The sequence below is a fragment of the Polypterus senegalus genome, chromosome 11 (genome assembly GCF_016835505.1).
Source record: "Polypterus senegalus isolate Bchr_013 chromosome 11, ASM1683550v1, whole genome shotgun sequence".
Classification (NCBI taxonomy): domain Eukaryota; kingdom Metazoa; phylum Chordata; class Cladistia; order Polypteriformes; family Polypteridae; genus Polypterus; species Polypterus senegalus.
Window position 1 is genome coordinate 65677768 of NC_053164.1, and position 16613 is coordinate 65694380.

At 36.2% G+C, this 16613-nt stretch overlaps 1 protein-coding gene across 1 annotated transcript in view; it reads right to left on the bottom strand.

The window, feature by feature from the left end:
* Positions 1-4482: 4482 nt before the first annotated feature.
* Positions 4483-16613, bottom strand: part of LOC120538565 (macrophage mannose receptor 1-like) — a 69806-nt gene continuing 57675 nt past the window's right edge. Inside the window, exons 6-8 of the mRNA XM_039767961.1 lie at positions 14871-15209; positions 7386-7538; positions 4483-4598 (exon numbers count right to left, since the gene is read on the bottom strand). Of these exons, the coding sequence (XP_039623895.1) occupies positions 4483-4598; positions 7386-7538; positions 14871-15209 (608 nt within the window). The remainder of the gene's footprint in view (positions 4599-7385; positions 7539-14870; positions 15210-16613) is intronic.

Genomic DNA, 16613 nt, shown 5'->3' on the forward strand with positions numbered 1-16613 from the left:
GGAATGGATTATGGTCGTGAACCGAGGTTCCACTGTATTACTGTCTGACAAAATTACAGGCATTTCACGGAAATACAAACCAGTATTACTGAGAGAGAAAATTAAAGGCACACAATACAGTTACGCATATTACAGCCACATACAAGGTCCCTTGCCATTTAATGTAGACTGTTCATACAAATGTATTATTTTAACGGGCTTAATGTCTAGTATCTATATATATGTAAAGTGATAAGATGTTCGTCCATCTGGTATCTCTACCCTGGTGTAATGTCAGCTGGTGCCAACAAGAGGGTGGCAGTGCCTTATGAACAAAGGAAGTGGCCAGTGTAAGATCATAAACTGTACATCGCACGTTCATGTGTCTGTCTGTCATGTCACCTGATGTCCACAACAGGGTTGGAATATTCAATGGCCAACAAAGAAAGGCAACATCCATTGTGCTTTTTACTAGTTTTGTTGGCACTGGATCTAGGGAACAAGGAGTAGGTTTCATTTTATAAATTAAAGTCAAGACTTCCTGCTTTGTCACAGGATTAAAATTTCTGAAGTATTGAATTCAAAGTGAGACAGGGTCTGCCAAGCTAGTATGCAGTTTGCACTGTGAGGCTGAGATCCGGGATGTTATGTTTTTAATTTTCTCATTAAAGAAGGTCATAAAGTCTGTACTGCTAATATCTGTTGGTGTTTTGCACTGTAAATCTGATTCCCCCCTTGTAAAATTAGCCAATGTTCTAAACAGTACTGGAGGATTTTTATTATTGCTATCTATTATTTTAGAATAGTAGTCCTAAATGTAATATTTGTTGGTTTAAGCAGTTGTATAACCAACAAAATTAAGCTGATCAAAAGTTCAAAATCAGAAAGTTGCATAGTGTCCAAAGTAAAAAAGAAGTTGTCAGATATCAAAGTCACTGTGAAAAGGCAAGCGTAGCCCACCATCTGAGTGTCATATGGAAGCTTATTAGGGTACAGAGAAAAGAAAAAAAATAGGGACACAGTGGAAAAAAAGAAAGCTCGATGTCAACTTTAATCTTAAAATTTCCACTTTAATCACATAGTTTATTTTGTCGTTAAAATAGAATGTCATAAACTTCATCTTAAAATCTTTTGATTTACTAGTTTCTCAAATCCAATCATAACTAAAGTAGTATGTTAAATGCTTTGTATTCTTTACGTTCTTCTATGTACTCTATGTGTTTGAATCATTACTTCCTTGTTATTAAACAAGCTTTCTCTTACGCCAACAGGGCACAGAATCCATTACATTCATGATATTACAGCTCTCTGAAGAATTTAAATACTAAGATGTATGCTTGATATCATTTTCATGATGAAAGGAATTAAAGCATGTATTAAACATAGCGCCACAATGGTGCAGGGGTAGTGATGAGGTAGCTCCCCCTACAGAGATTGTTCCTGCCTCCCGCAAGAGCTGTGCTGTGTCATGCACAACCCTCAATGAAATAATTTAGTGCAGTAGTACTGTCTCTTTCAAACGTACGAACCCCCAATTCCTGTCCTTCCTTTTCTTTCTCCAAGAAACCAATTGCCACACAATCATCTCTTTAATAAAAGTCAGAATGCCAATTCTTCAAAACTTTTAAGGAACATTAATAACTTTGCAGTACATGTTTAAATGTTTCCTCCATCTTTCCATCCAGGGTCGCATCAGTCCCAGCAAGCATACAGCGCGAACATGCACTGATATATACATAAACTATTTCTAATTGTGGCTTCCCTTTGGAGTTCCAAGCGTACTATTTTGGAGGGTGGTGGAGTCTCCCTTGGAAATACGAAAGCTCATCAAAAGTAAAACGTCCCTCATGACAAGTGCAGGTGAACACACATACATTGCCATTACTTCTAAGCACAAAAAGGGAAATGCTCATTTATAACACTGTAAAAAGTGATATGAACATATTGTCAGCAGTGCCTTTTCTCACGTTGCTTGTGAAGAGCTCAGAGACTCAACAGTATGATACAATACAATTTAATTTGTATAACCCAAAATCACAAAGTGTGTGAACTTAATATGCGAACTTTCTTCAAATTGAAAATAGCATGTAGTACTAGCATTTATTAAAACAGGCTTAATAGTATAATTGAAAGTTTAGTGTCTGTTTTGATCAATTGCATTGCGCATTTACGAACCTTTGTTCATTGTATATGTCTTTACTCATTTTTCTGCAATGTGGCTTTTAACACTAGAATTACCAGAGCCTACGAAAAAACTCGTAGGTCCGTCCCACCTTAAATCGCTTCTTAAAACCGTTCTCACCTCTCCACCAGCGTTTTTTGTTAATCTAATGTGCTGATAAAAGAAAAGCTGCAAGTAGCCGGCTATTCCATCCCCCCAACGACTTAAAACGTGCACAAATTTCTCCCAGCTCATGCCTTGATTGATTATCTGGGAGTGAAGTGGAGTTTTAGAGTGGAAATAATAGATTATTATTTGGAATACTGTACAAGCATTGCACGTGTGTTCCGTTTCTACATTAATCCGTGTAAACACATTTCTGAAACAGAAAAGTTTTTCATATTGTAGTAGTAAATGACAAAATGTAAGCATAAACTATATAATGTATGAAGCCTGAAGTCCAAATATCAAACACTTTCACAAAAGGTACAAATATAACAAAACAAGTATGCTTTTATTCAAAAATATAACTGCAGAAAAAAGCTGCCTTAGCATGCCACATTGACACACACGTACAGCAGCTGCCATGGTAGCGTAATAGTATCAACCGCTGACTAGTATTCAAAAGGTCATGAGTTCGATCCCGCACAATTCAGTTTTGAGAAGTAAACTACTCTTATTCTTACTATTTTAGAATAAAAACATACATTTGATTTCAGTGTGCACAGCCGGTGTAATTTATGATACTTGTAAAGGTTATTTTTTTTTTTTATTCACTTTTCATTCTCTCAGTCGTGTTCAGGATCCTTCCCTACCCAACCCCCCATCTGAGAATGCTGTTTTCACATAAAGATGCGCTACAGCTCTGCAGCGTACTTGTGACTGCATTCTCGTACCAATGCTTGCGAACTGAAGTGCCTGCGTGCACTTTTCGTGGCATTACACGTCTATTTTTTTGAGCATGCCCATGTCGCTGAAACACAGGAACATATGTTGGTGTACAGGTATAACAAAACAAGTGTACTTTTATTCTAGACTATAAGTGAAGAAAAAATAAAGCAAATTACAGTAGGCGGTTGATACGACAGCTTGTGTGGTACAATGCTAAGAACTGCTGATTTCCGATCCGTGCTATACAAAATCATCACATTCAAATATTAAAAATTCCCACACACCCTTCCTACATTCACGACAAGTGTACTTGTTGCAGTGTACACATCTCTCTGTGCTATGGTTCCTATTACACTGAATGAGCACCTGACATTGTACTTTCTTCCCTATATAAATAACATTCGAGATATAGCGCATCTCCAAATAAATCACATTTGAGTTATAGCGCGTCTTTCTGTGAAAACAGCAGTATCAGTTTCGTGAACACGACTGAGAGAATGGAACTGAATTAAAAAAAAAAGCTAATCTTTACAATTATCATGTATTTATACTGGCTCTTATAGACTGACTGAAATCAAATGTTTTTATTCTAAAATAGTTCAGTACATGCAATATTATTTGAAAACGAACAGCGTCAGATCGGGTTTGAATATGTGCGTTTTCAAATAATATTCCATTACTGCGATGATGTTTTTACATATATTGTCTCTTTCATTCATCTTGCGGTTTGTAATCAGTGACCGCGTGTTTTTTCCCCGATCTTGCCAGTTCGCACATGTTGCTGTATGGTTGTGTTTCTTTTGTACTCCAGGACATGCAGAGGACAAAATAGTACAGGGCAGTAAGTTCAACGCTATATGCAATCAGACAGACAGACTGGCAGAGAAGGCACCAGTTATATATATATAAACAGGGAAGGCACTGTATAATAGATATATAAAAAACAGCTAAGGGGATAGATATATAGATAGGTAGGAAGTAAAGGCACTATATGATAGGCAGACAGGGAAGCTCCTATATAATAATAAAATTACTTTTATTACTATATAGATAGGCAGGGAGTTCAGGCAGGCAGAATGGCGAAGGACTTGCAGTACAGCAAGTGACGAAATCTTACCAGTATGCCAGTACCAGTAGTCCACATTTGCAAAACAAATACCATGTTCATTATTTTCGTATTTGTTGACTAAGTTGAATAATAACATCTCTATGACCATAATTAACATATATTTGTTTATTTTTATGATGGATACAGTGATATTTTTTGTACGCCATTTGGGCTTAATTATAACCCTCTCACCTGTGAGCCGAAAAGTAACTAATATGTTTTCTCCATTTGAGAAAGCTAAACAAAGCTGCTCTGCCATTTGCAACCCATAATATTCATGACCCATTCATTAAGTGTCACTCTGCACTGTTTATCGTTTGTTTCCCTGCTGCCTACTTCTAAGTTACTCTCTGAGTTGTAAACTACTATCAATGACAAGGACTCTTTCAATTACTGGTTGTGCTGATAGTGTTGATGCATTTATTTTCTTATCTCTCACCATTTCAAACTCATAAATACCTACATAAAAAGGAAGAAAATAAAAATGCAGCTGGGATGACTATTATATATATGAAATCCTGAGAAAAGTATAATTTGGAATGCACCTGAATGTTAAGCCATTTACTATCTTCACCTTCTGGTTACCCTACAATAGTACAATCAACACTAATCTCTATGAAGTCTTTATTCCCTTTAATAAAGGTTTTCCTTTCATCTAAAGCCACTTCCAAAGAACAAATGAATGCTTCTTAATAATGACATTGCATTGTTAGGCTTATAAGCAACAATTTCAAGAATGAATAATATTAATAAAACTGCCATGCTATTTTCAAATCATTAATAGTGACTAAAGAAAGAGCAACATGGTGGTGCAGCACTGTGAGTTTTACACACTTTACCTGTTGTCACACACGTGCAATTAGGGGACAGTCAAAAGGCTTGATAGTGTGTGAAAGAACAAGAGATGGGGAACTGGAACGAGGCACTAATGCTTTTCTCTCCTTTCATCTACAGAAAGACACAGGAATAAAACGCTCCTATCGGACGTAACGCTCCAATATCCACCTCCATCCAGACAATACAGAAGACTTCTTTTCCTGCCCTGTGGAAATACCTCACTACAGGTGTCCTCCCGATGACTTCCATCCCTCCACTTCTGACACCTCCGTTGTTGATCTCACTTCCTCCCAGTTAATTGCACTTCTCCTATCGACTCCGTAAAACCTGTGGAAACTCATTTTGTTTTGTCAAATGCTTGATTTATTTTTGACCGTTTTGCTGAACTGGACCCTACAGCCAGTATACGGGAAGGCTACCCAACATTTAATCTGTGTCTTTGTCCTCTTATTTTTTCACACTGTGCATGTGTGAATTTATTCCACATCTCAATTACATACATGTTAAAATAATTGACAATTCTAAATTGAAACTGTATGAGTGTGGATATGTATGTCCAGGACTCCAGGTTTACTCAAGGGTTACTGTCCATGAACATCAGGCAAACTAATTATATGATATTTCAGGATTCAGATATCAATGTAATGGATCCGAGCTATTTCTCATCAATAATCACTTTTAAAAGAAAGAGCCACAGATCTGTCAAAAATACAATAAAGTGACAATATACACTTCAAAACAACTGGACAACTTTCAATACCTTTTATTTAAATGTATTTAATTTTACTTTGGCTTGCAATGTTTCTTCAAAAAATCATTTTTTAGGAAGAAGCACGATCATTGCACCTGTCAGCATGCAGTTTGCAACAATAGGCAGCTAAATAAAGGTAAAAAAATGATAGTAAAAAAAAGATTTCAGGTGCTATTTTTAATTTTTAGAAAATAAAGATTTGTGTATGGAGTTTCAGTGAGTAAGAAGCACAAAAATGATTGAGCTTTACCAAATGTGATGCGTGGCTTTGGTACTAAGCAATAAAGCAGTTAATCTAAAATATGCATTGATAAGTTAGTGAAGATTATATTTCCCAAAAAATGTAGTCAAGTAATCCATTGATACTTTGTACTTACTGTAAATGCAATTAAAAATGCATTGTAGTCATTGAACCAAGATGTAATTTGGACTTCACAAAGTTTTCCTACCTTATTTGTGGAGAGGTTTACTATTCGTAAATGATAGAATGATATTTTGAAAACATATCAGATATCAAATTACATTTTAAATTTATTGTCATGTCAGCACTACAAAATTCACACAATAACTTTCACACCTGCCCCCAAAACCATTTGTTGATATTCAAATTTTGAATACAGCCAATCAATTATACTTTCTAACAATCTGCCTTGAAAATTTAACAAAGTAAGATTGGCACATTTTAAAATTAACTTTTTAAAAATTAAAATTATTTGCATTTAAAAATGCTTTAAAAATAATTTTCTTTATAAAAAAGTACAGCAACAGAAGTAAATGTAATCTATTACTTTCCACCCATATACAGTATATGATTACTCAAAGACTATTCACAAAAACCTCTGTATGTGATTTTCATTGACAAAGAATAAATGTCCATGAATTGACACAAAACCCAACAATAAGCTTATACATTAAAAACATATAGTGTAGCAGTCTGAGATACCACTTTATTGTAAATTTTGCAGTGGCACTCTAGACGTGGGAGAAGCAGAATGTTGTCCAAATAAACCTCCAAGCCAATTTCTATCCATTGTTTTCATTAGTATTTTTCACACTGAAAATATTTCCATTCGTTATTTTCCACTGAAGATGTCCCGTCAAATTTTGATTCAGAAGATTCTCTTTGATATACAAAAGAATAGCAAACTAACTATAGAAGTCTTTGCCATTTTGCATCCATCCATTAACTTAACCTAACTAATTAAAATAGAGAGCTGCAATCTACTGTATTTAAACAGCAAGGGCAACTGACTTTAGATGTATCGGCAGGTAAACATTCATTCATGCCAAGATTTATTTACACCAGTCCAATTTGCACACCCTATAAACCTGCATGTATTCAGGATGTGGTAAGAAAACAGGCAAATTGACTAGAAAAAATCAGTTAGACATGGAAAGACTTTGTAAACTCCGCACACTGACTAGCTATGTTCTGAACGGTTTCCTGGAGTTGTGTGGCAGAAGTACATTAGCATACTCATTCTATTAAAGTTTTCTTTCAATTATTCAGAGCAGAGAACCTAAGGTAAAGAATTACAGTATTTATAGGCTCTTTTAACTCATACATTACGCATATTGAATCACAAATACAAAAACTGAAGGCCAGTATATATATATATATATATATATATATATATATATATATATATATATAAGGCAAGTATAATTTAAAATCCTTATAAACATTGCTGAGTCAGACACAGGGCTCTGGACCTGATTCAGGATGGCATCACTGATTTTTGGATCCTCAGGATTTAGACCACTCTGTACATCTATACGGACTCTCATCTTTATCCTCTTATCCGCCAAACCTAAAAAAGAATGAAAATGTATTGAAATTTTAACATACAATATTGTTGTCAAATTGGCAAATGTATTCATGTGTTTTTAAACATGCGTTTCGATAATGAGGATTTTCCACATTTTTGTATCATATATTCTTTTGAATTTTAGACTTTTGTCGTGACAGAAAAAAAATTCCAATATGAATAAATCTTGCTTACAGCTATATCTTTGAAAAGGTTATTTTTCAATATTACACAAGATGTTTAGTACTGAAACAGAAAGGTATCTTGAGATTGAACACTTACATTAAAACAGCAGCAGCACATAATGTTTGGCTCTCTTATAAAAAATGTTCTTTACTTTTATGTGTATGCGCTTCTAGTTAATTAAGGAGGTGCTTGTTTTATCGTCTCTGTTATGTTATAATTTAGTAGTTGCATAACTCTGATGTTGTGTGAACACAATTGTTTTTTAGAATTCTGATAAAAATGCATGGTAAAATATAATTTACTTCTGGGACATGTTATCATTATGACAGGTCAACATTTGTAATATATTCCATTTGATTTATACCTGTGGCACCATGTTTAAGTCAGAGTGGTGCAAATAATAACTTGTTATTCTTGTTTGCCAATCACAGTATTAGTACAATATCTCAATTTCAGTTAAAAGTGGGCCACAAATTAGGCTACTTTACCAAATCAGTTGCACACAAAAATGTCTGTGACTTTTAGGAATGCCAAATTTACAAAAAACAAAATGGATGATATAATCACCTAAGTACAGCTTTTATACAACACACGAAGCAATGAGCTAATGACCACTAAAGCTGATGGTGTGATCTATAAAAAAACATAATTCCCATATCATTCATTCTCAAGTCCATAACTTTCCAATATTAAGCACTCCTTCCTTACACCCCTGAATAAAGATTTTTGAGATGGTGAACCAGAAAGTGAATCCCTTTGTTCTAGGATCAAAGCAAAATCTCCAGCATTTTTCTTCTTGTTTGTTGCTTTCTAGCACTTTCATTTCTAAATTTTAATTTCTGAATGTACTACCTGTTTATTTGGACCCTATACCCAGCAGAACTAGTGAAAAGCTCCATCACTGCTCTGGTGACACCAATCTGTAACATTTTCCAGTATCCACTTTCTTAATTATAAGTCGGTCATTGCTGTTAGTTAAAGCTTTTTGTTAAATTCTGTGGCTTCTGAGTTCAGTTATTCCAAAACTATTTTCTTTTTTCTTTGAACACTATCCAAATGTTGGATGGACAATAGATGATATATTACTTAGACCAGATTTTTTGTTTCTAAATATTTTATTAAACAAAAATTGTATGACGGATTCATGTGCAAATCAGATCACTTTAGTTTGTCATTTGTTTGCTCACTTGGCATCTTATTACATGTTGGCTGCTGGTTAAAAAAACAATTAAGGGTTCTGAATCTTAAAAAGCAAGTAACTCAATTAAAATGACAGAAAATGTGCTCCAAAAACTCCCCTGCTGTATATTTGATTGAAGTATAAACTACAACAGGTAGCAGTAGATTTTAAACACAAAAAGTATTTTTTGAAATGTCATTTTGGTTCAACACCTAAGAAAGTAAGACATTTTATATTTCCTTAATTAAGAAATTGAGTCCTGGTTAAATATTGATGATGAGTGAACCCTTCTAAATTAAATACGGAAATGTTTGGTAATTTTGATGAATTTGATGAAATGCATTGTTGTTAATAAGGATGGGAAGACTGATAAAATTTTGAGTGGATTACAACAGTGCAACATTCATTTTCATGTCATGAAGGTTAGAGACGTGTCTGCCAACTATGATAATCTGGTTACTTTGTCTGAAAATGTGAATTAAGCTGTCAGGCAGCAGTATTCACCACTGCACCACCGGGTATCCCTGACATAAAATGATGTCATGTATAGGGCCTACCTTGTCAGTTTCTCCAGCTGGCTCAGTTAGCTTTCCCACAGGCAGCAGTCACAGTAATGCTGGGTCAACTGTGGTCACACATAATTCTCAAATCTCACCATTTTCCTGGAGGACAACTCTCTACAGCAGCTGTTCTCAAACTGTGCACTTAAGCTCCCCAAAGAGGTATCATGAGATGCAGAGCAATAAAACTTAAAAGAGTGGTGGCTGTTTTCTTTTTAAATCTTTATTTATTCAATGTACATGTCATGCTTCTGTTCTTTCTTCACTTTTTCTAAAATGCTGCACTTTAAATGCCCATGTTGATGCACCTCTGAAATTCTATTCACAAAACATGATTGATGAAATTTTTCTCTGTTTTTTCATTGATCCCACTGCACAGGATAAATAAAAAAAAACAAATTTTAAAACTGGGGGTGCTCCAGTTATTTCATTGAAGTAAGAAACAACTCGAAACTCACTGGATATGGCTTTGAAATGTTTTTCACACAGTGTGGAACATGAAGTACACAGCCAGCATGAAAAAGATATGGGGAAGTGAGAACATGTGGATGGAGCGATCCATCAATGAGTGAAGAGTGCAGTGGTGGACTGCAGCTCACTTACAGGGTTTTCACAAACATGACAGACCTGACAATGAATGCAAATGAAAGAAAAAATGGTGGGCTTTCTTAGTGAAAAATGGAAGGAATGATGCAACATGGCACTTGACTATAAATGAGGCACATTTTAGGAGAAAAAGTATGACTTGAGTAAGCTATTTTGACATGCTGGTGTAAGTACTGAGTTACAAACAGACATAATCACATTAAATCACATAGTTAATTTGGTGGCAGATGTGTACACACACAAAGAAAAAGATTTGACATAATCCTAAAGAAGGCTTAAAAATGAAATATTGTGTTTCCAGCTCGGTTTTACTTTTGCAGATGTACACTGATGCCTACCAGTTTCAAATTCTTACTGTAAATTTGAGTATTATACCCTGAGAAATTACACAAAATGTATTACTAAAGATGTAAAGCATACTTAGGTATCTGTCAAAATAATAACACCTACATAAATCAATCGGCAGTCATTTGAAACTGTGCTAGAGGGATTCAACTCCATTCTTCCATGACAAATTCTATCATTTGTCTCCACCTTCTCTCCACTCTCCAATACATATGCTTCTAAACCCTTCGCTAGTTGCACCACTAACTGTTCTTTAGACTTTCATCACTTCACACCTCCACCAAGCTTTCTCTATTTTACTGTTTTCTGCAATCACACATATAATAAACACACCACTCAACACAGGCACCTCTACTACTCTGCTCAAAAAGGCCCTAATAACTCCTCTTCTTAAAAAGCCCACACTCAACTATACAATTACAAACTAATCTCTTTCCTCTCCTTTTAATTCAAAACATTCTAAACAAGTCTCTCTTTTCCTTCAACAGATGTTATTTTTGATTTTAACCAGTTAAGCTTCAAGTAGGACCACTCCACTGAGAAGACTCTACTGTTGTTGACACATTATGGCTGGCTAGAGCTACCAACATGTCCACCTGTCCTCGTCCTCCTTGATCCTTTCTCTGTTTATGACACAGTTAACTATCAGATCCTATAAATATGCTGCTTTCTATTTTTCTCTTGTTAGATTTAAACTTTAAACATTATGTATACTTGCTTGCTCATGGTAAGTATAGATTATTATGATCAGCCTGGAGAAAGTAAAGTAATGAGAGTAACTTGAGCATCTACTGTTCAGGAGAAGTTCAGTTTTTTAAACAGTTTCCCTTAGTAGTGAAGTTTCTTTTCTACACAGAGACGGCTGCTACAAAATTCTACATAATGGCTCTATGTTGCTCTGTTTTTCCAAGATTTCAGCACAGTAATTGCAAATAAAGGAAAATGTGTGAATCTTCAATTAACTTTTTCAGGGCGGATGTCGACTTTTGTCGAAATTTGGGGGTAGAGGAGGGTAATCAGCTGTAAATCGGCTGAGACAAAGCTTGCTGTTATGTTTTAGTTTAACACTCTTTGCTAAAAGGAAAGTGAGTTTTTGTTGATTTGACCTCGATTCCACGTGAGTGAGTGAGTAGTAAAGACCAAGTAACTTCTAAAGTGGCATCGAGGTCTGGTGAGAGACCAAAACGAATGCGCAAAGCAAAATATTCTGTGGATGATGTTTTGCGTATTATCGCTGAATCAGACTTGGATTTCTCAAACTCCGATTTCATTGCAAGTGATCTGGAGATCGAAAACGAAAGTGAGATACCAGCATCAACTGATCGCAGTGCTGAGCATGCTTCTGTAGCTCATGCACCTGGGAGGACCGCCACTTACGATGACAAGAGGTACAAACCAGATTGTGTCACACTGCAACTGCCACTGCTGTGCAAAGACAGCCAGACTGGCCTGCCGCGTATTCCTGCTTGCCATCACGCTGCCACACAGCCGCTGCTGCTGGCAGAGATGCAAAAACAAGTACAACAGACATTTTATATGTGAAACCTTTTGTGCTTTGCAGAAAACTGAGATTTTTGGAAAAAATATTCAGCCCTCAAAGAGTTAAAGAGATGCAGACTGCAGGCCTGTAAATTAACTTAATTTTCCCAGCTACTTTGACAATAAAAGCTTATGAAGTACAACACAGTTATGAGTCCTATGCTATAGAGGCAGTTTATCATTTTGTTTCTGTCCAAGAACTGCTGTAGCAAACTTTGAGTAACTAACAAATATACATTTTATGTTTCTGTGTGGTTTGTTAGTTTAAGAATGTTTGAAGCAGTTTTATTATCTCTTACATTTTGTATTCGTATTTTTACTGATATAGTAATATATGGTAGGCTCTTGTTATGTTTAAAGTTGTAGCTTGCAGGAGGATAGAGGGATGGGGTTACAGACAAAGAACCTGTCTTTCTGTGGGGTTGGGTCCCAAGGTAATTTCTCTTAGCCTTTAGTTTTATCTTTTCACAGTATTCTATGATTTTTGCTTTTTCAATTTTTGGTAGTAATTATGTAGGATTTTTCAAATCTCTTTGAGGCTGGGGAGAGTGGATTGGATTTACTAAGAAGATGTTTTTTTGCATAAAAGTTAATGGGTGTGTGGTGGGTGTTGTATGTGAAGGTGTTGGATTGGAGGGTTGGGATCAACAGAGCAGTGGAAATGTTTAGGTTTTTTCAGTAATGCTTTGGTAGAGGAGATGTTTACATTCCCAATGTGGGTTATGTCAGGATTAACTTAATTGTTTTTATACACTCTTTCCGTGATCTGTTCTATTATTTGTTATTGCTTCTGGGAATGTTGTCGACCTGTTACCTGAAAGCCAACTGAAAGCAGGTGATGTTGCGATATATAATGAGTAGGGCACTCAAGAGTCATTTTGTTGTCCTTTACCTAGAACAAGACTTTAGGAATGCTGACACCTTAATGCCGGCAAAGGTTATAAAGGGAATTTTCTCTCATCTGAAGTTGATGTAACAATGTAAAGAAGATCTTGTTTATTTACAGGTATCTCCCTGTTCCCTTTAAGAATATTTTGTACCATTGATTAACCAATTTTCCTTACAACATTAATCAGAGCAGACAGATGTCTTTGATGGATGTAGACTGAGTTCATTCCAGGATTTATGCACATCTTATCACATACCCTTGCCCTCTTCCCTATTTATTTATTTTTACATACAATTAAACTCTGGAGTTAAATCTTATGGTGTCTAACTAAACTGTCTGCTTTTGTTTTACCCTTCTCTTTTACTAAATCACTTAATAAAAATATAATCATAGAGTTGATATAGTAATTTTAAGAATGTTGAAATATGTTCCAGATATTCATCAGTATACCAATATACCAGTTTTATACATTGTGCCACACCATGTAAGCATCTTCAGACCTATACTTAACCTGTATTTCAACCTGTGTTCATTAAATGTCCCTGGGACTTTTCTTTATATGTTCTGACTCGGGTAGAGTTGTGGCTCTGAGGATAGGGATCTGTGCCGACAATTGAAAGTTTGCCAGTTTCAATCTTGTAAATGGCAGATGTGACTCTACTCCATTGGGCCCCTGAGAACCTGCAACTGCTCTGTCCTGAGTATGACGTTAATTTGCATACAACCCTGCAAGCAGGTCCTCCAACTTGCATGGAAAACTTAGAGGTTGGTGGCAGGATTGGCACTTCGGCCACTGTAAAAAACCTCACAATGTTCCAGTGTGGTACTGAGGTGTCACCCACTGCAATTGAGTCCCAATCCAGGTGGTTTGTCATGTGGTGGGAGGAGCAACGCACTATCATTGCATACTCCCAACTTGCCTTGCTTCTGACTCTGTCCTCCTGTGTTTTCTTTCTGATCCCGTTGCTCTGCTGCTACTCTCTGTATTATGAGTTCAGTTCTTTTTTTTCCTTTACACCTATACACTGTATATTGTTGGATGTATCCAGTCCTACAATCACTTACAAACAAAATAGGCTATTGGGATTATTGCAGCTAAAGCTGTATGGACTTCAAGGGGGAGAAACTTAGCATAAATAACCGGCTGTTATTATTCCACAATTCAATCCACCTTGAACTCTCAACCTGTTGAATTAATGACATATCACCCATATCTCTGGACATCTGGGAAATGACAGCATATGACCTCAAGGTGCTTATATCTCCACACCTTTAATGAGGGTGATGATGGATCTCTTACAGGATTCCTGCATTAGTGTTTTCTAGTCCTTGTAGATCAGTTTATTTATTGTATTGTCTTTCTACAAGAAGACATGCGTCCCAGCCTGTTATGACACTCTATTTTTACATACTATTTTTTCTATATTGCTGTTCATTTTTTTATTTAGCCTATCCTGGAAGGTTTGGGTGCAGGACAGGAAAAAGACCTGAGTTTGTTTCTAGAAACTCCATTAGATAAGCCATTAATTTACAGATAACACAAAAGGCCGAATGAATCAAATGAAAAAAAACTATTGGTTTTATCTGTACAATATGGTGTACAAAATAAGCACCATCATACAATATACTGCATACAAGACTGCTCCACTCCATTGCAGTTATTTTGGAGAAACAACTACTTTGATTTCCAAAACAATTATATAAAATATTTTTGATCTCTACCTGTCTCTGATCCAAATAAGCAAAATTAACCAAAGAAATGTTGTCACCGAGCTGTAAGCCAATTTTTTTGTAAATGTGACATTTTGACAAATTATGCTCTAATAGTAAAGTACAAACTGACACAGTAGTGCAGGAAAAGAAGTCTAACAATTTCTATAAACTTTTTGCTTTGCATATGGTCTGGAGCAGTCATAAAAAGTATTAAACATTTTCAAAGATATTTTCATGTTTCTTGTTTCTGCAAAAGTAATACACATCTTTATATACCACATAAAAATAAGCATGAAAATAAAAAAAGATTAACTTACTTTGTGAGCAAATAAATGGTTTTTGCAAACTGCAATCAGCATCATTCCAAGTTCCATTTGGCCAAATCTCCACACATTCTTCGTTAAGACTCCATTTATTTGGCTCCTGATTGCTCCATTTTTTAAATTTTGACTGTCCACCATCAGACCACTTCCATGGGTCATTGAACAGACCGATCCAGAAGGGATTGCTTTGTGCTTTATTCATTATTTCCATTTTTTCGCTTTCATCTCTTATACTGACCAGGTCTGTGTAATTCACACGACAGTACTGCTGGGCTTTGTTCCATGTCATGTAGAGATTTATCCATGAGTATCTCTCACTGATGTTACTGGTTTCTTAAGAGATTAAAAACATGACAATCTGGCTGTTTAATTGTGAATAGTGTATGCCTTTTAAAATAAAACTGATTAATGTACTTTTTGACCATCAATCAGACCATGTAACACCAATGACATGACCTGAAAATAGAAATTGGTGTATGATAGATAGATAGATAGATAGATAGATAGATAGATAGATAGATAGATAGATAGATAGATAGATAGATAGATAGATAGATAGATAGATAGATAGATACTTTATTAATCCCAAGGGGAAATTCACAAAAACTATATTCTGAAAATGAAAAAATAATTATATAGTGTGATGGATGGCCGGGGCTCATGCCTGGCCGGGACGACCCTGCAGCATATGTACCAGGGGAGCAAGCATGGGAAACACACCATCTCCTCCTGAACGCTAGATGGCAGCCTCCCTGGGTTGCTGCGGTGCCTCGGACTCCTCCAGTGCTTCATAGGAGTTGGAGTTTTGTGCCGCCAGGGGGTGCTGCTGGACCCTTCTGGACACTAGTTTCGCCACACCCGGAAGTACAGCCGGATGTCGGCAATCAAGCACCTGGAGCACTTCCGGGTGCCCAATAAAAGAAGCCAGCAACCACCACTCAGCGGCCAAAGTCTGGTGTAGGAGGACAAGGTTGCCTGGGAGGAGTGGTGGTGCAGAGGAAGAGTGGTTTGCTTTTGTATGTTGGTCTTTTTAGACTGTGTTGTGGCTGGGCGACATGGAGAAGACGTGCCCTCTAAGGCTGAAGAAAATAAAAGTTTATTTATTTTATACGTGTGCCTCCAAGTCCAATCTGTGTTGGGTCGGGTGCATATATAGCGCTTTTTTACAATAGTCAGTTGACTTTTTGAAAATTATGCAACTTAAATACATATTATTGCTGTATATTGCTAACAAATGATTCTTCTATCAGTATTTTTAGGGTTCTAGGTTTCTTTAAATTTATTTTTTTTCTTGAGTTTTTTTTTTTTTTTGGTTTCTGCTACTTGTTGTGTTTGAGTGGTATCCGGTCACTCCTGCTCCCTTGATGCCACACATCTGAACCACAGTTCCTTCATTACCCAGGGAGTTTTTCAATCACCTTGCTTCCCATCCAGTGCTTGCTCTCCCGGTTATCCTCTTAGTTCTTTCCAAATGCGTCTCTTGATTAACTCCAATTTCTTATCTATTCTTCTCTCATTCTAAATCTTTTTTTATTGATCCTCCCTCTGTCCTAGTCAGACTCCATTCTATGCCCCATAGATACAGGTGCTTTGCTTAACGTTGCGCAGAGCGTCAATGAGGAAACTGGCAGAGCTGATCTTGTTTGCACATGAATACACAATCAGCCAATTTCTACATTAAACATCCCACAGCTGTACCCACTCCCACCAGGTCTGAGCCATACCATTTTTTTTAAA